Raw genomic sequence first — 22,849 nt, 5'->3', positions numbered from 1 at the left:
TGGTTTAAATACGGCACATTTGTCACTGTCCATCAACAGCTGGAGAGCTTTATAGCTATGCAGAATGCATAACTGTTGCATTTTGTGTGCTAATTAAAAGGCACCTGCTGATTTCTGTGTTCAGTCCAGCTTTATCGGCTGGATGGAAAGACACCTCTCTCTAGCCCAATGTTAGTCCCGCAGGGTCTGCTTTTTTTCACAGCATGAGAACACATTTCACAAATTGGATTTGGCACAGGTTTTACCCCGGATGACCTTCCTGATGCAACTTGTGCAACCCAGGTGCTGGGACACACTCACTCCTACAGCCAATTTAGATAGCCTCAGTACACTTTAAAACTCATATGAAACCAGCGGCAGGCTTTGACACATCCCCATATTTTAGTATGCATTATTCAGCATGTTCTTCAATCCATAGCAGCTCAGCGCCAGCATCAAAAGCAGAGGACAATGTGTGCATTCATTTATTGATAGATTCTTATGATATCTGCATCTGCTTTGTCATAAATGCAGTTTTAATAATATAATGCGGGAGAAATTCAAGACAGTTTCCCATCCACTGTAAAATCTGGGCCTTTTTTATTTATTTTTTTTATGAAATTCTTTTTATCTAAATGTCATGAGACTTTGTGACTTTTCCTACCCTTGGTATAGGCTACTTCATAGTTCAGTGCGAAAAATTGTTAAAAATTTGTTATAATTTTACAATAAATCCAAAAGCAAAACACGCAAAGAGAATAAATGGGAGTGGAAATGGCAAATGATCTAATGAGTGTTATATTGGTAATTTCATGCAATTTTCATGTTAAAAGTGTTTGTTTCCCACCAGGTGACAGAAATCCTCCACTAAAACATGGCACATTTTCCATGTTATCTCCATAAATGAAAATTATAAATGTATATGTTCTTTAAAGTTCATTTTACTGCACAAATGTTAAAAAGTTAAAAAAAATAATAGTGTTTAAAACATTGTGTTGAAAAATATTTTACCCACATATTGCCAATCCAGACAATTACAATAAAGTTTGTCTATATTCTTAATGAATGTTAATGAATATTAGCTGGTTATTTAAAATGATTAGAAATTAATTCAATATTCAGGGATTGACTTTATAGGTAGTACTGTATTGTTCATGCCTGCAAACTAACCCTTGCTTTGGCCTGTCAGGTGAATGGTAGTTGACAATGTTGTTTGTTTGTGATAGTGGTTTTGCACTGAAGGGTTTGTTAACCAGAACATTTACCAGCTGGCATCTTTCTGAAACTTTCTCAGATAAAGAATAAGGAAATCTTCTTCATGCTAACAGGAAACAGATAGGCCTGCTAGCATTTATTTTGTAATGTGAGAAGCAGCAATAATAAATGTAGAGAAGACAGAAATTAATTTTCAAATGAATTAATTCAGCCATGTTTACCTGCTTGTAAACAGATGTAAATGTACTTATATATAACATCTATATCTAGGGCCTTATTTCCCTGTTTACTTTATGTGATTTGTAAATCAGACTTTTGGAAGCAAGACAAAGCAGGTTACTTTTGTTATGAAACAAAGTCTCAGCTTTCTTTTTTTTTTAAAGGGATTTAAACAATAAATACCGTTTTGTGTCGTGACATATTGCTGTTGTGCCTCAGTTCAAGAGGCACGTGAACCGATCATCTCTTTACTACTAGTTATAGCATGAAATAAACGAATAATTGAACAACAGAAGGTATGTTTTTTCAGCAGTGGAAAGACGTCAATACACAACATTTTTCAAGTTCAAGTCCACCAACGTTAATCTAATAACTCTCCTGTCTGGTTTGTTTATCGGACAAAATGGCGGATTTGGCATTATCTTTGGTCAGATCGCCTGTCAATCAAACTCCACGGTGAACTGCGAGTTTATATCTCACAGTTCTGAGACGAAAAAAACTCTGAAAAAAACTGGCAATTGCGAGACGGTAGTAAGTCACAATTCTGAGATAAAAAGTCGCAATTACTCTCCTTTTTTATTCCGTGGCTGAAACAAACTTCCATAGCTTTGGCTGATCAGTACAACTTTCAGTCTTAAAGAGAAAATTCAAAATCTATTACGTAAGAAATCTGGAGAAGAAGAAAAACGTACTGTCTTACTGTATCATGTTCGAACCCAGAGCAGTTTCAGTCTCACTGCCTGTATCCACTTTTGTGTCCTTAAACATTCTTTTTTTTATGGTTGACAGCTTATAAAAACTTAGTTCTGGGTTTTTTAGCTTGTTTGCTGTACACCATGTCACATAGCAGCTTTTAGACATTGTTCTGGTTTTTGTAATAAGTCAGAAATGACAAGGAGGCACGCAATACAAAGTCAATGGAGACAGATTGTTTTCCCCCCCAGTGGGCGTGGTTTTCAGATTATACTAAATGCGCTCTGTCTCTTTAGCAGACTAACGGTCGGAGGGGAGTGGTTTAAGCATTTTCAACCCAAGCCGTCAAACTGATGTCATTAGAGAAGGGGCACCTTTGCAGAGAGGAGGAGCATTTTCAGATTTTGATTAAATATTACAAAGCCAAACAATTTTTTGTGTGGATTGACTTATTGAACCACGCATAACTGTAAACGTATTTTATGTAGGCTACAGTCCGTATCACAGTGTTCTGAAATTCTGCCCTTTTTCGGCTAACATACAATATATATATATTTTTGCTGTAACTTGATTTCAGTATATTATTTGCAGAGTCACTATCGAGTTCTGTTTAAGAGTGACTCGTTTGTGTTGTTGGGTGTTAACCCAGTGTAGCGTACACTCCTTCGATGGAAGTGTTAGCTCGGTTCGTAGGTGTGGAGTGGACAAGAGGGTAAGTGATGGGGTGGGACGGGAGGGAGGGGTTGTTACTTTTTCTTCTCTCTTTTGTTTTGTGTTATTTTCCTCCCCTTTCTTTTCTTCCAGAAGATTGTCCCATTTGTTGAATATTTATTCTTATGAGTAGTTTGACAAACAGTAATGGGGCCCCTCCTTTGAGATGTATTAGTTGGAATTGTAAGGCTGTTAATAATCCAGTTAAGCGCAATCGAGTGTTGAACCATTTGAAGAGTTTAAAGGCAGATTTCGCCTTTTGACAGGAAACGCATCTTCGTTCCACTGACTACTTAAGATTAAAATAGGGCTGGGTGGGACAAGCTTTTCATTCTATTTGTCATTTTAAATCAATTAAAATCTCCACCCAATATAAGTGGGCAATCTTAGTGCATAAGATCCTTTGGTTGCTTCTGACACTATTGTGGATCATAAAGGGAGATACATTATTGTAACGGGAACGCTATTTTCAACCCCTCTTACTCTTGCAAATGTTTATGCTCCCAGTTATGATGACCCATCATTTATCTCCTTTTTTTTCACTTGTATCCCTAATATTCACTCAGACCCACTCATATTGGGTGGAGATTTTAATTGCGTCATGTCTCCCCATCTTGATAGATCTTCCAAAAGATTATTGCATTATCAAAATACATACTTCAGTCATTCATACACTTATGCAAAAATATGGTCTATGCGATGCATTTAGATATTTGAAAACCTCAGAACGGATATACTCTTTCTTCTCCCATGTACATCAGACATATTCTCGAATTGACTATTTCTTTTTGGATCATAAACTTCTTCCATACTTACACGACTGTTCTTATAAAGGCATTGTAATCTCTGATCATGCACCAGTTGTGCTCGAACTTCAGATTCCACAACAACCACCCAAATACTGTCAGTTTTAATTCATCTTTGCTTAGTAACCAAGATTTTATCAATTTGATTTCTTCTAGAATGTCTAGCTTTATGGAAGTTAATTCAACGCCAGGCATGTCATATTCTACTATTTGGGAAACCCTAAAAAGCTACTTGCGTGGTCTAATAATTTCTTATTCATCTTATAAAAATCGAAAGAGGAAAAGACGCCTTGAAAAATTGTCTGATTTTATTGCAAATATTGATACCCAATATGCTTCCGACCCTTCTCCTGAACTTTATGAAGACCGTCAATTGTTACAAACTGAATATGATATATTATCAACGGAAGAGGCAGAAAAAAATGACGCGCACAGCACCGGGTCTATGAGCAAAGTGATAAGACGGGGAGATTACTTGCTCACCAGATTCGTCAGGCTGAGGCATCTCGCATGATACCTCAGACCAGGTTACAAACAGGAATCATTACAGTCAACCATAAAGAAATAAATTCCCAATTTAAGCAGTTTTACACTGATTTATACACTTCTGAATCGTCCTCGGATACATCCCAATTGGAAATTTTTTTAAATGATATTGAGTTTCCTACCATTAGCGAAATGTCACGCGAAGCACTAGAGAGGGACATTCAAATTGAAGATATTGGGGAATCTATTGCCTCTCTAAAATCTGGCAAGGCCCCAGGGGGCTTTTTCTAATTTTCTTTGCTCTTAGTATTTTCAGAGAGTCTTCAGAACCTGAAGCCTGTATCAGGCAATTATTTCTTTAATTTTAAAGAAGGATAAGAATCCACTAGAATGTGGTTCGTACCGACCCATATCATTGTTGAATTGTGATTATAAGATTTTAGCCAAACAGCTGTCTACCCGTTTGGAGAACTCTATGTGCCAAATAATTTTGCCCTGATCAAACTGGTTTAATTCGAGATAGATATTCATTTATTAATATTAGGCGCCTTTTTAATATTCTGTACTCTCCACATTCTAACAGTCCCGAGGTGGTGCTCGCACTTGACGCTGAAAAAGCGTTTGACCGTGTTGAATGGATTTATTTATTTCGAGTTTTAGAAAAATTTGGATTTGGCCCTACATTTATTTCTTGGATAAAAATTTTATATGCTGCTCCTAAAGCCTCCGTACGCACTAATAATGTTACATCAGATTGTTTCAATTTACAAAGGGGCACAAGACAGGGTTGTCCCCTCTCGCCACTTTTAAAGTTGTTAGAAATCGTTTTAAATACCTGGGAGTCCTGGTCACATGCAAGCATTCAGATTTGTTTAAAGCCAATTTTAGCCCTCTCCACAACTATGTCAAATCTCTGTTCCTGTCCTCTCTCATAGGAAGGGTGAATGCTATTAAGATGGGTGTTCTCCCTACATTTTTGCATTTATTCCAGTGCCTTCCAATATTTATTCCTAAATCCTTCTTTATGGTTTTGCAGTGTAATATCTTATCCTTTATATGGAATAATAAGTCTAAACGGATTAGTCAAAATCATCTTATGAAACCAAAATGTTTGGGGGGCCTGGCTTTGCCAAATTTTCAAACATATTACTGGTCAGCAAACATAAGAAATATGCTATTTTGGGTCCAACATGACTTGCATTTTCAGAAATTCCAGTGGGTACAATTGGAAGCTTACCCAGCAACTTTAACATCAATTTTATGTACATCCATCCCTTCCAAACATACTACTGTAGCTAAAAATCCTGTTGTTAAACATTCATTGAGAATTTGGTCTCAGTTCCGACTATCATTAGGCCTTAAAGGCCGTAGTCTCACTGCTCCCATTCTCTACAATATATCTTTCCCACTTTCTTCACTGGATGAGGCCTTTAATATTTGGAGAGACCACGATTTAATTACAGTTGGTCAGTTATATATAAACAACACTTTTGCTTCCTTTACTCAACTTCAAGAGAAATTTAATTTACCCTCTTCTCACTTATTTAGGTATTTTCAGATACGTAGCTTTATTCATAAGCAGTTTCCTACCTTCCCCTTGCGCATGTCTCAAAATATTCTTGAGGACATATTAGAGCAATATAAATCCACGAAAGGGGCAATTTCTAAGATCTATACAATAATTAACACAAAACAGTCCCCCTCAACCGGTCCATTGAGGAAGCTTTGGGAAGAGGAACTAAACCTGATATTTGAGGATCATGTCTGGAACTTGATTCTTGACCGAATACATTCATCATCAATTAATGCTAGGCACACTCTCATTCAATTTAAGGTAGTGCCTAGAACTCATTGGTCCAGAACTAAACTTAATAAAATATTCCCTGATTTTGATCCAACATGCCTTCGATGTTTGACTTCTGGGGAGAGTGTTTAGGTGTTTTTCAATTGTTTTCTCTCTACCAATAGACCCTAACCCTCTAATGGCAGTGTTTGGGGTTGTACCAGACACCATCAAACTAACTACTCTGCAGGCTGATAGTGTAGCTTTTGCAACTTTATTGGCCAGACGATTGATTCTCATGAATTAGAAGTCTGCAGTTTCACCTACTTATCGCCAATGGGTTTTTGATTTGCTACATGCGCTTAAAATGGGAAAGATCAGGTTTATTATGGGACAGAAGCATAAACTCTTTTTTAGAGTTTGGAACCCTTTTTTGGAGGAAAACATGCCTTAATGCTATTCCTATCTCAACCCCCCCTCCCTTCTTTTTTTTATTAATTTATTTATTTTATATATATATATATATATATTTTTTTTTTTTTTCGCTATTGTTGTTGCAATTACTATGTTTGCCCATTGTGTACTATTGTGCCTACTTGTCATTTTTTTTCTATTTGTGGTACTCCATGTATTTACGTGTGTGTACGTATATATGTATGTGTATTTATTTATTTATTTTTCAGTTTTTCTGTTTACTTTGCCATTATTATTACTGTTCCCTCACCCAGTGATGACACCTTGTTTTGTATATTTTTTAAATGTTTAATAAAGCAAAAACAAACAAACAAAAAAAAAATTATTTTCTTACTCAGTATTTTTGTCTTGTTTTCCAGTACAAATATATAAACATTTTCAAATCAAGACACATTTACTTAAGAAGCAAAATCGCTTAAGATATTAAGTCTTGTTTTCTGAATACAATCATCAAAATTAAGTGTATTTGTGCTTAAAAAAAACAAACAACAAAAAAAAAATCTGTCAATGGGGTCAGAAAAAAATCCAATTAATTTAAAGAGAAAAATGTATTTTTCTGACACCATTGGCAGATTTTTTTCTTGTTTTAAACAAACGCACTTAATTTTGAAACATTTTCAGAGAACAAGGCCTAATATTTTAAGTCATTTAGCATCTCAAGTAAATGTATCTCCATTTAAGAATTTTTAGATATTTGTACTGGAATACAAGGCAAAAAATACTCAGTAAGAACATATTTTTTGCAGTGCATATGCTTGTACAGCTCAGAAAGATTCATTTCTTCCTGTTGACGATGTTGTTGCAGATCCAATTCATACCGTCCTGAAAATACACAGAGAAAATGGAAGAAGATTTAGGTGATGGCTGCACCTGGTAATCTGTTCTTACCCCTCAAACTGCTGTAATGTAATTAGACACATTAGTTACATTTTGTAGTAGTTAGTTGTTTATATGTGAACCTTTAGCGCCCCCTGCTGTCCCTCACCTGTACTCCCTCTCCTGTGACTGCCGAACAGGCCTGGATCTGCCAGACTCGGTCTCTGTAGGTGTGCAGGTTCAAACCCTCGGCGATCTCGCTGGCTGGAGACGCCGTTCCTAAATCCTGCTTATTGGCAAAGATGAGGATGGGAACGCCCGCGAGGTTTTCCTCATCTATCAGATCTGACAGTTCCTACAGACACACATGTAGCGTGCTATTTAAAGTCAGCATGAAATCAAAACAATTTATTATAAATGATTTATCCGTGCACATCATTAAAATTTTTTAATTCATGTTCCTTTGTAATCTTTGATCAAAACTTCCCCTCCCTCTTGCAGCTACATCTCTTCTCCTATGATGAGGGCGGGGCAACCTGTCACTCACATGAGATCCACCAATAGCAAACCACAACCATCCAATCAATTCCCCACAGACAAAATCAAGCCCCGCCCTACATTTGTTCTTGTTCCAGAAGCGTTTCACTCAGATATACAACACAATAAGGAAGAAAAGACTATTGCGACTACAGAAAAAACTGTAATAGATCTTACATTTCATTTAATCTAACAGTAAAGTACCATTTTTGGAAGTAAAAAAATCATCAAAGCCGTAAACTGTCATTTTCACAATTCCCTGCGTGACACTTCACATTTAATGGTTTTTCATTTTAATAATTATGTTTCTTAGTTTTTTCTTTTAGGGATTTATGTTACCTCGTATGTTGTGAAATGAATGTTTATTGGATTATTTTAGTATTATGCGTTTTACCATGATGGTGTTTTGTGTTTGTGAGTATGACATTGTGCACCGTATTAGTAAAATTGTCCTCTTATTTGCAGGTTTAAATGACAGATTTTCAGTAAGATCTCAGACACTGTATGTTTCCCCATGTTATACTGTGTAATTTAACCCAGCTCACCGCCAACATTACAAAGAACAAACAAGTTTTGTCCCGGGAGGATTCTATGAATGGCATTTGCATATAATTTCCTGTCTTACCAATCCTGTTTCCTCAAACCGCTTCTTGTCAGTGCTGTCGATGACATAAACCTACAGATGAACCAACAAACAAGTCTTGTTAGTTAGCAAACAGTGACACTTGACACATAAAATGAATGGTATTTATCTGTAGTACTGTGCAGTCTTTCCAAAGTAATCATTCCTCACCAATAAATCTGTGTTTTCTAGGTATTTCTTCCAGAAAGGACGGATCTTTCTTTGTCCGCCGATGTCCCACACGTTCAGTTTCATCCCATGAGAGGCCACGCTCTTGATGTTGAAGCCCTGAAAATATTTTACTGGTCAACATCACCCAAATTAACTTCATTTGCTAATCAAAGAATGTGTAATTTGACACAACAGTCTTTGTTCCTGCGGGCTCTGTTCCAAAACCTAGCGAGCTGCCTACATAGGCAGCATTTTAAGGCATCATGGGAGTGCTCACGACATGAAATTCTGAGTTAGCATTTAAAATAATCCCATAATGCATTGGAATGAGTTTAGTGTAAAAAAAAAAATCCAACCAAGATGGCAGATAAACTGTGAGAAATGTTGAATATACCCATTTTTCATTCAATGCTAAAAAATTTTTTTAGCAAGAACTTTAGTTTACACTTAAAAATAAAAGTTCTTTATTGGCATTGATGGTTCCATGATGAATCTGTCTGTCAAATGGTTTCTTCCTGTCTAAGTGAGCAGTTCTTGGTCAGAATAAACGGGACCAGAAGACTAAACCTGCTCAAATCCACCAGGACATTCGTGCTGGTTTATGGCTTTTCAGCAGGAATCATCGTGTGTGTTTAGACACACCTGTGTTGGTGTGATGGTGCTCACGTCCTCCGAGGCGAGACACTTGAGCAGTGTGGTTTTACCAGCGTTGTCTAGACCCAACAGAACGATCCTGAGCTCAAGCTCTGTGGATCCCTTCAGCTTCTGCATTACCGACAGCAAACCCTGAGAAGCACAAACGCTTACATTAGTTCAGCATGTGCAGTTTGGATAAAAGTTCAATACCAATTCATAACATTCTAGGATCATTCGCATTTACTGTATGCATGTGGCTTTTACCCAAAGCGACTTACATTCAAGATTTACATTTATCAGTTCATGCAGGAATCAAACCCATGACCTTGGCATTGCTGGTGTTATGCTTTTCCGTTTGAGCTTCATTAATGCCGCTTGCTAGGAATGTTTCTTGTTACACTCTAAAAAAAAAAAAAATGCTGGGTTGTTTCAAGCCAATTTTGGGTCAAATATGGACAAACCCAACTGTTGGGTTACATTTTTAAATTAAATTGTTAACCCAATGGTTGGGTTTGTCAATATTTGACCCAAAGCATTTTTTTTAGAGTGTATAGGTTTTATATTTTATAACCACAAACATTCCCGGAACGTTCTGGGAACCAAAAATTGTTAGCTGGGTTAATGCGTCAGAGCATCAAAACAAAACTCCAATCTGATCGAAAGTAACAACAAATTTAATTTGAGGAATTATTTATTTTGTATTATTTTGATTTGAGGTTTATTCCAAGGTTATTTTAGTAAACTAAAACTAAAATCATACAAAAACTTTTGTTTTCTAAAGTAAAAGTAAAATAAACTTTAACAACAAATTAAAATTTATATGAAAAACCTCTTTTATAAGGCAAAATTTCTAATTTTCATTTAGTATAACTTGATATAGCTAAAAGGCCCATTCACACCAAGAAAGATTACGATAAAGATATAGTTCTAAAAATCGTTCTAAATATAAAAGAATAGCACTGTCCACACCACGGCTGTAACGATAACGATATAGAGGAACGATATCTTTGGGATCACTTTCAGAACGATTTTTTTTTTTTCTTCCAGTTGGTGACAGCCAATCAGAATCCATTCTAATTTAAGGGCTCGCGCATTTAAATTGGCAGACGACATTGAGGAGAAGTTAAATCGCCGAGGTCCAGAAAAACCACTGTTTGACAAGTCAAAACCTTTTTCAAGGATACTTTAAAGAAAACATGGAAAACAGTCGGTCATACCCTCGGAATAAATAGTGAGAAGTATTAATGATTATGCCAGGCTAGCAAACAGTGTAACATAAAATGACCTCAGGTATCCAGTGCTAGTTTTGTCAACATTGTCTTGCTACCTTTGAAGTTGCAGTAAAAAAGACTAGGTGTTGTTTTTATTCCACTATATTGACTTCATCATCTAAATTCACTGTTAGATTAGATCGATTACACTAGCTATTCACTCAAAACATAGCATGCTGAGGACATCTGCTGGTTAAAGCTGTGTAAATGCAACAAGAACAGCAAAAACATGTTGTAAACACTTTGAAACCGCAGCGCGTGAGCTTAAACAGACCGTTATCGTTCGTTGGTGTGGACGCAAATATAGTTATCGTTATAGTTATCTTTATAGTTATAGATCTTGGTGTGAACGGCCCTTACTAAAACTGAGGTAAATAAATAAAACTATATAGACATATTAAAAAAAACAAAATGACAAAAAACATCAAAATTACTAAAACTTTAAACTTAAAACAGAAAATAAAATAATAAAAACGAATTCAAAATATTAATAAAAACTGTAATATTATATAATGATACTAAAATAGCAGGTTTATTCAAATACCTAATAATCCATATATGAGCAATAATAGTGATGCTTGCCTTTGCAGTAATAACAATGTTCTTCTTCTTCAAAGAAGTAAAACTATCAGGCTTTTTTTCTTGTTCTGAGGTGAACCGATTAAGCAAACAGCGTTTTGCCTCAGCAAATGTACTCTAGAACATGAAGTATCTATTTAAGACAATGTCAGTGTATATTTGTATTCAAATTGTTGACTATTGCACTGTCATTGGACTAATTCAGAGTAAAACACAGACCCCATTCATGCGGTCAAGGCTTACAGTAATGAGATTTATCTGGGTCATGTGACCCATCTCTGATTGCTTAGGCCTCTCTCTGTCTCTTTATATAAGACAATGCTAATCGTCCCAGAACATAGACTAGATTGTACTGAAACCTAAAGCGCACAGAATTCATCCAGATTATTGAACATAAACTCACACTCTTAAAAATAAAGGTCCCAAAAGGTGGTTTTCACAGTGATGTCATAATTTTTGGTTCCCCAAAGAACATTCCATTCTCATTTTTTTTCTTAGTGTGAAGAACATTTTAATAATCCAAAGAACCTTTTGTGGTTCCATGGATGTTAAAGGTTCTTTATGGAACTAGTGATGTCAATAAGGAATCTTTATTTTTAAGAGTGTAGCTCATTTGGGGTTTATACATTGGCATGTAATTGAATGTGTTCTTCTTCTTCCAAAACCTCAGTGACACAGAGAAAGTGGTAAACGTACCTTTGGAGCTTCGCCCATCTTGACTTCTGTCCCGTTCCGGTTGTCTTACATTCTACCGTAGTCTCTGCAGGTTTGTGGATGTGTGTGTAAAATCACTGTGATCTTAATCCCTCTCCCATATTCAGGTGTTTGTGAGTGTGATAGTTAGCTTGTGTTGTGTTGGACGCTCTCAACGAGTGTAGAAGACTGAGAGTGAGGATTAGGAAAGATGGAATTAGTGTCTTTCTCCTTCCCACCCCCACTGAGACTTTACCAGAATTATCTCTAGTAGCTGCTGAGGGGAATCACACTGACTTACTAACCCTGCTAACTACTACTGGGTCAACACTCTTTCACCAGTGGATTTTCATCCATTTTTCAGTCATTTGCGATTACTGGATAAGGTTTTTTGAAAATAATATTATAGTTTGTTTCTCAAAAAAAAAAAAAAATAGATTTAATATTTTAGAGTGGAGCATAACAAGAACATTTTATTAAATTTTCATGACTTTTTCAGAGAACTAAAAAAAAGTCTACTTAATGTTTACATATAGTAAGACTAAATGAATGTGGATACCCTTGTGAAAAAGTGCACTAAATTGTATTGAATGTGCGCTTGTAATGTGCTTCAAATCTTAAAAGTATATATTAAAAAAATTATACTTGCATAACATATACGTACGTAAAATGCACTGTTTCTCAACACACTTTTAAAAATTGCACTTTATACTAATGTCAAATTAAATGTTCAACTTTAAAGTATATTTGAAATTGTTTTAATAATCTTTTGTCATGCTTTAAAGTATATTTTTAGTTTAGCATAATGCTTGTATATTCATCAGTGTACTTTAACCATATTTCAAAGGCAATAGAAGTAACTATGAAATTGCTTTTAATTTAAAGGGGACCTATTATGCAAAATTCACTTTTATAAGCTGTTTGAACACAAATGTTTGTCCACAGTGTGTTTAAACAACCAGGCTATAATAGTTAAAATCCACCCACTCCTTTTTTTTTTATAATCCCCATAAATCATAAACAGTCTCTCCAATCGAGAGGTTCCAGAAGCCCCGCCCACGACTGGCGACGGAATCTGCCCTATTAGCTTAGCTCCTCCCCTCAGTGAGCTGTACACAGTCCACTATTTTATCTCCTCGCCAGAGCATTTAACAGCAGCATTCATGTAAGAAATGTATTCTTATTAAAGCTACTAAAGTTATTCAGTCAAGAGCAGTGAGTGATTTTCAGTTTTTCTTGTATTGTTTGGTTCATATTAACAGCAGTATGAACTGTATATTACACTGCTGTCACTTTAATACACAGATCTAATGTATATACACATGCCATTTCTTTACTTGCTGTTTACATTCACAGACATAATCGACTGTTTATGTGAACTTTGTGTGTTTGTGCTTCAGATGTGAGATGATCATTAAAACCAAACGAATGTTTTGTTCGTTTTTGGCAGAGTATCTGAGACACAAGCTGTACAGGCTCCGCCCTCTTCTGGAAAGCGGGGCGGGGAGCAGCAGCTCATTTGCATTTAAAGATACATGCATGAAAACAGCATGTTTTTCCTTCCACTCAAAATGGAAGTTGCAAATTTGTCAGTCATACATAAATGAAAGTGTTAAGATACACTCAATCATGGCATAGTTTAGGCTATTTATTATTATAATTTTTATTGAAATAATTAAAGTGCATTTATTCAAATAACTTATTTTAAGCATTTATCTGTTCATTGTGTAAACAGTTACATTTATTCAGTTAAAAAGTATGAATATTGTTTAAATATGGCTAGCTGTGGAAAAGCAATATTCAATTGGTTAAAATATATGAGTCTAAACATGTAATGAAGCAGGAGAAGAAGAGATGGCAGAAGCGGATCTAAGTGAAGCAGAGGTTTTTACTAACCAAACAAACATCATAAACCACAAACAAAAACACTGAGAACCAGGAAATACTGGCAACACACATCGACTGACGAAGAACAAGAGAAACACCAGGGCTGCATCCAAAATCGCATATGTCACTACTATATGTGACATAACAGTATGTCACAAAAGAAGTATATATCCGAATTCACAGCACTCATAAAAGTCCCGGATGATCTACTACTTCCGACGAGATTCTGAAGTGTGCATACGATGGACACTTTACTATCCCATGAAGCCACGGGAGAGGATTTATGAATGGCAGTGAAGTGACGCAACTGACGCTGGTAGGTCACATGATAATGACAACATGGGGGATGTAGTACGTACGGATTACATTCATACTACACACATTCATATTATATAGAACACACTTTTTTTTAGTGGTCACAAAGTAATTACTTATATAAAATAAATACCTACTCAAAAGAGAATGCAATTTTGGACGCAGCCAAGGGCTATATATATATATATATATATATATACACAATTGACTAACAAGACACACTTGGGAACAATGAGATGAATCAACAAGAAAAACTACAAAGAACTACAAACATGGCAATTGAGACAGGAAGTAACATAAAAGTCCAAACACTCATTTTTTGAGTGTAGAAATGAAATGGCTCTAGACTCGAGATCGAAATCAGGGTTCATCAGTTGTAGGAAAACTCAATCTCAGTAGTAGCTGGTGACGGTGTTCACAGTGCTGTGGATGTTCTCCATGTTCTGCTGTCTTTGTCTCTTCCTGGCCTGATTCTGTGCTGAGAGAGAAAGAGGGAGACACCATGAAATACAGTAGGACGATGTGCAGATGTTTACTGGCAGAAGTTTATAGATGTACCTTGTCCTCTCCTCAGCTTGATCTTCATGCCTACGGCAAACAGCATAAGCAGAGCAGCCGCTCCCCCAACACAAATCATTATAATCATCATGTTATTTGCAACTGAAAGCAGAAAGAAAACAAGAGTGACATTAGAAATATTGCCTGTCCTAATTTATCTATCTATCTATCTATCTAGATTCTTTGATGAATAGAAAGTTCAAAAGAACAGCATTTATTTAAAATAAAATATTTTGTACCATTATAAATGTCTTTACTGTCACTTTTGATCAAGTATTAATTTCTTTTAAACAAATCTTATTTACCCCAAAATTTTGAATGGTTTCCACAAAAATCTGAAGCAGCACAACTGATAATATTGATAATAATCATAAATGTTTCTTGAGCAGCAAATCATCATATCAGAATGATTTCTGAAGGATCATGTGACACTGAAGACTGGAGTAATGATGCTGAAAATTCAGCTTTGATCACAGGAATAAATTACACTTTACTATATATTCACATAGACAACAGCTATTTTAAAGTGTAATAATATTTTACAATTTTTACTGTATTGTACTGTATTGATCAAATAAATACGGCATTGGTGAGCAGAAGACTTCTTTCAAAAACATTAAAAATCGTAATTATTTTAAACATTTGACCGACTGCGTGTGTGTATGTATGTATGTATATATATATATATATATATATATATATATATGTATAAAATCTAAAGATATTTTTATATAAACCCATAACATTAAAAATAAAATTTTAAAAATTAATTAGAATTTATTAGTATTAGTATTTATTGGAAGTATTTACGTTATTTACTTGTATTTTATGATATAATCCCAAATGCTTCACAGTGTCAAAAAATATTGAACAAACAGAAATTCTGAGCATTATAATCACGTTTTACTGTAATGGTTATAGTTGAGTTGAAGACCCCACAATGACTTTCAACATTACAGCTGATGTCTGTGTCCTTTAAAATAATCTTGATCTCAAATGTTTTTTGATTTTCTCCTTTCTGTAATTCATCGTTCTTCAGCCAGCTGATGACGCCGTTGGTAAGATTATGAATGCAGGTCACGGTCACGTCTGAACCCTCATCGACTGGGAGGGTGCTACTGGGTTCTATGGTCACATTAAAATCTGGGAAGGAGAGCAAAAGGTCAAAGGTCATACATTTCATACATTTACAAATTAGATTTAAAATATGGAAAAATGTTCTTTATGAGGATCAATCAGCAGCATTGAGTTGATCAATGTGTGTTTCAGGCATTAATTGTACCTTCTATCATGCAATTTTTTGGATCACCTGGGTAAAAGGAGAATGAGATAGATTTAACTAATTTTCATAAACTTCATTGTTTTTCTGTTTATATATTTTATACTTCTATATTTTCATAAATTTGTGATTTGTAGTTGATTACAAAAAAGCTAATCTTAAAACACGTGTCCACTAATTTTTGTACACAACCAGATACATTTTAATATAGTTTTAATTTATAAGAAGATGAAATGTTACTGACCATTGGTGCAGTTATATAAGATGGTATTGTTCAAACAGTTCAAACAGTTTTCCGGTGTACATGTTCCAGATTGTCCACTGCCTTGACCGTCTTAGAGAAGAAGAGAGAGGATGAAATATTATTTCATCCTCACAATATTTAAAGATGGAAATCATGTTTGTTTTCTTTTATCATTTAGCAGTTGGTAATTATAGGGGTAAACTATTTCTAAAAAATGTTTCTTGATTCTCTCATCCTGTTTGTCTTTTATCTTAAACTTAACAAAAAGAGACAATCCTCCAGAAAGTGACATCATTTTGGCGGGAAAGCATCAGTACGTATATTAGCAATGGGTATGAACATTTCTGCGATTGTTTTGTAGTTCATAAAATGATTAAAAACATAAAAATGAACTTTAAGTAGGCATCCTTGTAAGTTAACTTATTATCGTTAACTTAAACTAAAATCATAAAAAAAATGTAAAAATAAAATTACTGAAATAAAATAAAATATAAACATTTTTAAACATATTTTATTTCAGCTAGTTGCCAGTACATTTCTCATTTTCGTTTAGTTTGTTGAAGTACTAAAATAGCAAACTAAATTAAATAATACTAAAAACCTAAAACTTAATAAAAACTACGCTGAAAAGAAATTGTGGACATTTTCAAGTAAATTTCACAAGCAATTGCAAAGAAACGGATTGGCAAGTAACACATTGAATTGAACGTGAAATTTTAAAGAAGAAAGACTGAAATAGTATTTTTTTTCTGAAATACTATTAACGTGCTCCAATTAACTTTGCTTTATTAAGCCACGAAAGATAGGCGGCCTCCTGTGCGCGAGCTCCGAGACGCATAAACAAAGTATACTGTGAGTTTCAGATACGCGCCTAAACGGTCAAATAGCCTACACACATATATGTCAAAATGCCGTTTTTGGTAAGTATCCTCATAAACACAGTCGGTTATGTCTAAAGTGAATGTAAACACTGAGAAAGTGATGTAACAGTATACTGGATCTGTGCGTTAGCTCTTAAAGTGACAGCAGCCTAATAAATCTGCTGCAGTTATTATTGTTAATCAAACAACAAAAGACAAAGATAAAATCACTCACTTTTGAAGGATTGGTCCTTTAGGATTGGTTTTAATAAGGATTGGTCTATATTTAATGTATACAGCAGTGTTATTTTACAAATAACAAATGTAATTTAGTTTCTTTGTTCTTATTGCATTGCAAAGCCACTGAAACTCTCAAGATCCATAAAGGTACTAAAAACATATTTGAAACAGTTCATGTGAGTTTTTTGATATTAGAATACTTTTTGTGTGCCAAAAAAAAAAAAACAACGACTTTTCAACAATATCTATATGGGCCGATTTCAAAACACTGCTTCAGAGCTTTACGAATCGAATCAGTGAATCGGAGCGCCAAAGTCACGTGATTTCAGCAGTTTAGCCGTTTGATAGGAGATCCGAATCACTAATTCGAAACAAAAGATTCATAAAGCTCAGAAGCTTCATGAAGCAGTGTTTTTAAATCGGCCCATCACTAAATATTGTTGAAAAGTCGTTTTTTTTTTTTTTTTTTTTTGGGGAGCACAAAAAGTATTCTTATCGCTTTATAATATTAAGATAGAACCACTGAACTCTCATGAACTGTTTTCAAATATGTTTTTAGTACCTTTATGCAACTTGAGAGTTTCAATGGCTTTGCTCTCAATAGAGGCCTCACTGAGCAATCGGATTTCATCAAAAATATCTTAATTTACGGGTGTAGAACGACATGAGGGTGAGTAATAAATGACATTATTTTCATTTTTGGGTGAACTAACCCTTTAAACTAAGTGTCTGGGCTTGATCAGAGCAAATGCATAGAAATACTTACAGAGATGAAGACAGGCGATGATGAGCAGAGTTTCGCCAAACACTCTCATGATCCCTCTTCCTAACATGACAGGAATATGATTCAGGCATTAAAATTACAAAATCAAGAAAGATACTGTACATAGGAGTCATTGTTTATTTTTCTCAGTGTCTGCTCTTACAATTTTTTTTTCACTTTAACCACGTTTACACCAAGAACGATAACTAGCCTACATTAGCATCCACACCAGCTTGTTGTCTGCCGCTTTAAATGTTCGCGCGCTTTAAAGCAGGGTGGATTCTGATTGGCTATCATTGTTTTTGTCCTTCATCAGCTGGAAAAAAATCGTTCTGAAAGTGATTCGAACGGTATTGTTTCTCTGTGTCATTATCGTTACAGTTGTGCGGACTGTGCTATTCTTTTCACTGTTACGCTGATGATACGACGCGACGCCGCGCCGCGACACGCGATAAAAGGTTCTTTTCCATGTTAATCAGAGTTTTTGTCCTAACCAGCCGCGACGGCGACACGCGAATATTCTATTTCAGAAACGGTTTCTATTTCTTCGCGACGTCGCGGCTGAAACAGCAACACAAAGTATGGCAATGATAATATCAGGTACTGTTTATGTGCTTCATTTAATGTTAAAAGCGTCTAATGTGAGTTTGAATATCATTCTGTGTTCCAGCTTTTTAGCTGTAATGAAAACAACACTGGCTAATTCACCTCAGATCTTGAAAATAAATAAATGGGCACAAGAAGAACAAACAAGTGTATTCTATAACAAAGATTGGTTCAGTCACTCAGTATGTACTTTAATTAATGTTTAAATTGTGTAATATTTATGAATTTTACTATGTACTTGCCCATTTCATTGTGTCTGCTGTGCTCTTGCCGAGAGAGCCCACCCACACTCTCTTCTGATTGGCTGTGGTTTTTGATTGATTTTATCGCTTCTCATTTTCGCGTTGCGTCTAGTGTGGACAGTCAAATTGCTCGTCGCGTCTGGTTAGGACACGGTGTAAGTCTTCGTCGTCAGTTAGGACCCTTGATACCAATCTTTCATTTGAAAGCCACATTTCTAGCATTTGTAAAACCGCAATCCTCCATCTTAAAAATATATCTAAACTACGACATATGCTCTCAATGACAAATGTGAAACAGTTAGTTCATGCGTTCATGACCTAGATAATGTAACGCTCTACTGGGTGGTTGCCCTGCTCGCTTGATAAACAAACTCCAGCTGGTCCAAAACGCAGCAGCTAGAGTTCTTACTAGAACCAGGAAGTATGACCATATTAGCCCGGTTCTGTCAACACTGCATTGGCTTCCTGTTAAACATCATATAGATTTCAAAATCTTGCTAATTACTTACAAAGCACTAAATAGTTTAGCTCCCCAGTATCTGAGCGAGCTCTTAACGCATTACAGTTACATTATTGCGATGTCAGAATTCTGGCCAGTTGTTAATACCTAGAATATCAAAATCAACTGCAGGCGGTAGGTCCTTCTCCTATAAACTAAAAATGCATCTCTTTAACCTGGCATACACATAACACATTATCAATTTATGTTTTCACATCTATTAAAGGATTGTTAGGCTGCATAAATTAGGTCAGCCGGAGCCAGGAACACTTCCTATAACACCAGATGTACTCGTTACATAAGAAGAAGAATGGCATCTACGCTAATAATAGTCTCTCTGTTTATCCCGAGGTCTACCGTAGTAAGTCAGATCCGGGCCGTATCCAGATCAGATGGATGACCTGAGCCTAGACACGACCACAACACATCCCTGAAGTGTCAACAGAGATTGGGTCAACTAGACCATTTCCTGTGAAGGCCTCATCGACACAACAGCAAATATTGGCGTGATGAATCAGATCTTCAACTAGATGGAACTGGATTAAATATTTTGACTCTTGCAATCCCAATCAGACTTATGACCTGTAACGCTGCCTGAATCATAATCATGCACTGTTCGTTGTTGGCCAGAGGAGAACTGGCCCCCCGACTGAGCCTGGTTTCTCCCATTTTTCTTGCCTGTTGGTCACCTGATGTCACCTGTTGGAGTTTGGGTTCCTTGCTGCTGTCGCCTTTGGCTTGCTTAGTTGAGGACACTTCATATTTAACAATGTTTTTGATCTGCCTGAATTGACACCATTGTATGCAAACTGAACTGAGCTGGACGATGACATCAATGTTTTCTCCAGTGCTTATATATAGATAAATTACCTAAATTAATAACTGTTGATGTTTACAACGCAATGAATCAATACTGAACTTACTTAAGCTGGACAATGACACCATTTTCTTCTAGAGCTGCTGTGCAGCCAAAATTATTTACCAGTTATCACTGTAAAGCTGCTTTGACACAATCTGCATTTAAAAAGCTTTAAATAACTTTATGTAAATAAAGGTGACTTGACTTAAAAAAAAAATATATATTTTTTTTTTAAATCTTTATCGTTGTCGCTCTTGGTGTGAATGGGCCTTTAATTATAAAATATTTTTTCCATCATAAGAAACTAATGAGAGATTTAATAAAATAAAATAACAATAAATATAGGAACTTGTGAAGTAAAGAAAACTGTAGGCTATTAATCTTCCATTTTATTACAAATGGTATTAAAACAGAATCCCAAATGACACACAATCTCTCTTAAAAGATGCACATAAAATATATATTAAGAGTACTTTACCTGATATATTCTGTCTGTATGCTTCAGATGTGATTAGTGGAAGGAGTGAGCGTGTCTTTGACAGCAGAGCTCTGTTCATAGATTGACGCATATTTACTGATACATACAGATAATAATGCAAATCACCTCAGTGACCCTGTGGACAGGAACATATTTCTATATACAGCTGACTACTTTGCTTACTGTGATGCACACAGGATCATAGCAAACAGGAAGAGCTGCTTCATATATGAAATCAACTGTTTGGTTTTCTATGTGTTTTAGTTTGAATACCATTTGTAATAACATTTAAGTTGTAAGATAATTTCTATAGGCTATCTTTATTTAGTCCATGGAATATAAGTTGTCTTGTGTATATCTTCTATAATGTCCTAATAAACACATAGAAAACCAAACAGTTGATTTCATATATGAAGCAGCTCTTCCTAGTATATTTTCTATAATGTCCTCTTCCTTGTAATTACATTTAAGTTGTAAGATAATTTCTATAGGCTATCTTTATTTAGTCCATGGAATATAAGTTGTCTTGTGTATATCTTCTATAATGTCGTAATATAGCAAGTATTATTTTATAATTAAAGAAAGTTAGAAAAAAATATATTGTATCCACTTACATAATTGCTGTTCATTAATAGTTTTCTCCAGTGGGAACCCGCTTTTTTTTCATAACTACACAACACTATTAAAAAAAATAACCTAATCCAAAGATTGCCATCAGATGCCCAAACACAAAAAGCCATTACAAACTGTGATTACAATGCGCTACAATTAATCTTTTTCTTTTTCTTTTTCTGATTAACCTATAACTATACTGTTTTGTTTTTGTATTTAGATGTTAGGGGAAAATTGCTCTTCATAGAGGAAATAAGTGTTACCAAGTATGTTTGCATGTAGATAAACACAATATCATATTTCAGAAATGTCATGAACACACTGTGAACTCAAGGCCAAAACCATGTCTTCAACATTTTTTTTTTATTATATATATATATATATATATAAATAAAGGAGGGGAATAAATGAAAAGACATACGAATGATAGAAGTTCTACGTCTAATTCTAGTTGTGAAGTAATCAATTTAAACTATTTGCAAATAATATGCACATTGCACGTATTCACTCTTATTCGTATGTCTAATATTGAAAATGCAATGTTCCTTTTCTGTTATGAATAACATGAATCATGTTGCCTACACTGTCAGACAAAAAAGGTACGGCGCTGTCACTGGGGCAGTACCCTAAGGTACAAAAGTGAAAAGGTACATCTTTGTACCTTATTTACCCCTAAATGGTGCATATTAGTACCTTAAAGGTACATAGTACTGTAAAAATACATATTAGTACCTTTGTACCTTAGGGTACTGCCCCAGTGACAAGCACCGTACCTTTTTTCTGACAGTGTATGATAGCATATTTTCAATTAAAAACAGCGAAATTTTATTTTAAAAAAAGTTGAGTAGTTTGCATCAAATTACTGCTGGTGGTGGTTTAGCATTTCTATCATATAACATGTTGACAAATATTATATGTTTACTAACATCTTACCATGCACTCTTTCACCTTAAAACTAAAGTGGCATATTATGGCAAGCCGATTTAACATTCAATCCTTAAAATGTACTAGTATCTATTTTCATGCTACTAGTACTTATTTTTTAGATACTAGTATCTAGGCTATTCCATTAACTACTAGTGCTTATTCTTTAGGTACTAGTACCTTTTTAAAAGAGACTACTTATTCATTAGATACTAGTTTTTATTTATTAGATACTGATACTCATTCATTAGATACTAGTACCTATTAAATAGACACTAGTACTTAAAGTCTGTGTAATGTCAATTCTGAGAATTGTTTCGAAACACATTATAAATGTTACAAATATGTTGCTGAAACATTACAAAGACTGTGAACTATGTAGTACTGAATTGTGGAGTTAGACCATTAAACAGTTTTTCACCAATTCTGTGTACAGGATTTTTTGGGCGGGACTTGATGATGCACTGGAGCCCCCGCCCCTAACACTATAATCACTACAGCGTATTAGCATCAGTGGCTCATCACTCAATCGTGAGTTACTGTCACTACCGTTATTTACTACAGCCTACATTTGGCTAGCTAGCTATGTCACACAAATGCATATTACCTGGTTGTGATATACAAAACAGTTTGGTCTCCTTATTTAAGTTTCCTAAAAACGATGATATGAAGAAGAGGTGGATTAATTTTGTGAAGAGCTGTCTTGATGGAGAGCTGACAATCACCACCAACACCCGCCTCTGCAGTGATCATTTTACACTGGATAGTTTTACAAACTTTCATCAACTGGGA

General features: G+C 35.1%; 2 protein-coding genes across 3 annotated transcripts; both read right to left on the bottom strand.

The window, feature by feature from the left end:
* Positions 1-7,140: 7,140 nt before the first annotated feature.
* On the bottom strand, positions 7,141-11,712 carry arl3l2 (ADP ribosylation factor like GTPase 3, like 2). Its single transcript, XM_051860917.1, has 6 exons — positions 11,695-11,712; positions 9,155-9,298; positions 8,513-8,629; positions 8,345-8,395; positions 7,352-7,537; positions 7,141-7,188 (listed from the first exon to the last, which is right to left on the bottom strand). The coding sequence occupies exons 1-6, from the start codon at positions 11,710-11,712 to the stop codon at positions 7,141-7,143; spliced, it is 564 nt and encodes a 187-aa protein (XP_051716877.1).
* Positions 11,713-13,380: 1,668 nt separating this feature from the next.
* Positions 13,381-20,256, bottom strand: LOC127494231 (uncharacterized). 2 transcript variants are annotated; one of them, XM_051859955.1, is made up of 6 exons: positions 17,841-20,256; positions 15,975-16,064; positions 15,734-15,760; positions 15,352-15,594; positions 14,452-14,553; positions 13,381-14,371 (listed from the first exon to the last, which is right to left on the bottom strand). In XM_051859955.1, exons 1-6 carry the CDS (start codon positions 17,905-17,907, stop codon positions 14,286-14,288), a joined length of 615 nt encoding a protein of 204 aa, XP_051715915.1. In that variant the 5' UTR covers positions 17,908-20,256; the 3' UTR covers positions 13,381-14,285. The 2 variants fall into 2 exon arrangements, with proteins under 2 accessions (XP_051715915.1, XP_051715914.1); XM_051859954.1 differs by having other exon boundaries at positions 13,381-14,366.
* Positions 20,257-22,849: the final 2,593 nt, after the last annotated feature.

The sequence above is a fragment of the Ctenopharyngodon idella genome, chromosome 14 (assembly GCF_019924925.1).
Source record: "Ctenopharyngodon idella isolate HZGC_01 chromosome 14, HZGC01, whole genome shotgun sequence".
Classification (NCBI taxonomy): domain Eukaryota; kingdom Metazoa; phylum Chordata; class Actinopteri; order Cypriniformes; family Xenocyprididae; genus Ctenopharyngodon; species Ctenopharyngodon idella.
The sequence above is the reverse complement of the archived record's forward strand: the minus strand, read 5'-3'. Positions and strand labels throughout refer to the sequence as shown.

Excerpts from the sequence above, each read along its gene's own strand:
- arl3l2 (XM_051860917.1), bottom strand. Across the intron at positions 8,396-8,512 it reads TAGAAAACACAGATTTATTG|GTTTATGTCATCGACAGCAC; the intron begins GTGAGGAATGAT and ends GTTCATCTGTAG. Across the intron at positions 7,189-7,351 it reads TCACAGGAGAGGGAGTACAG|GACGGTATGAATTGGATCTG; the intron begins GTGAGGGACAGC and ends GTGTATTTTCAG.
- LOC127494231 (XM_051859954.1), bottom strand. The coding sequence starts at position 17,907 with ATGTTAGGAAGAGGGATCATGAGAGTGTTTGGCGAAACTCTGCTCATC. Across the intron at positions 15,761-15,974 it reads CTTATATAACTGCACCAATG|GTGATCCAAAAAATTGCATG; the intron begins GTCAGTAACATT and ends CCTTTTACCCAG. Across the intron at positions 14,367-14,451 it reads CAAGCTGAGGAGAGGACAAG|AATCAGGCCAGGAAGAGACA; the intron begins GTACATCTATAA and ends CTCTCAGCACAG.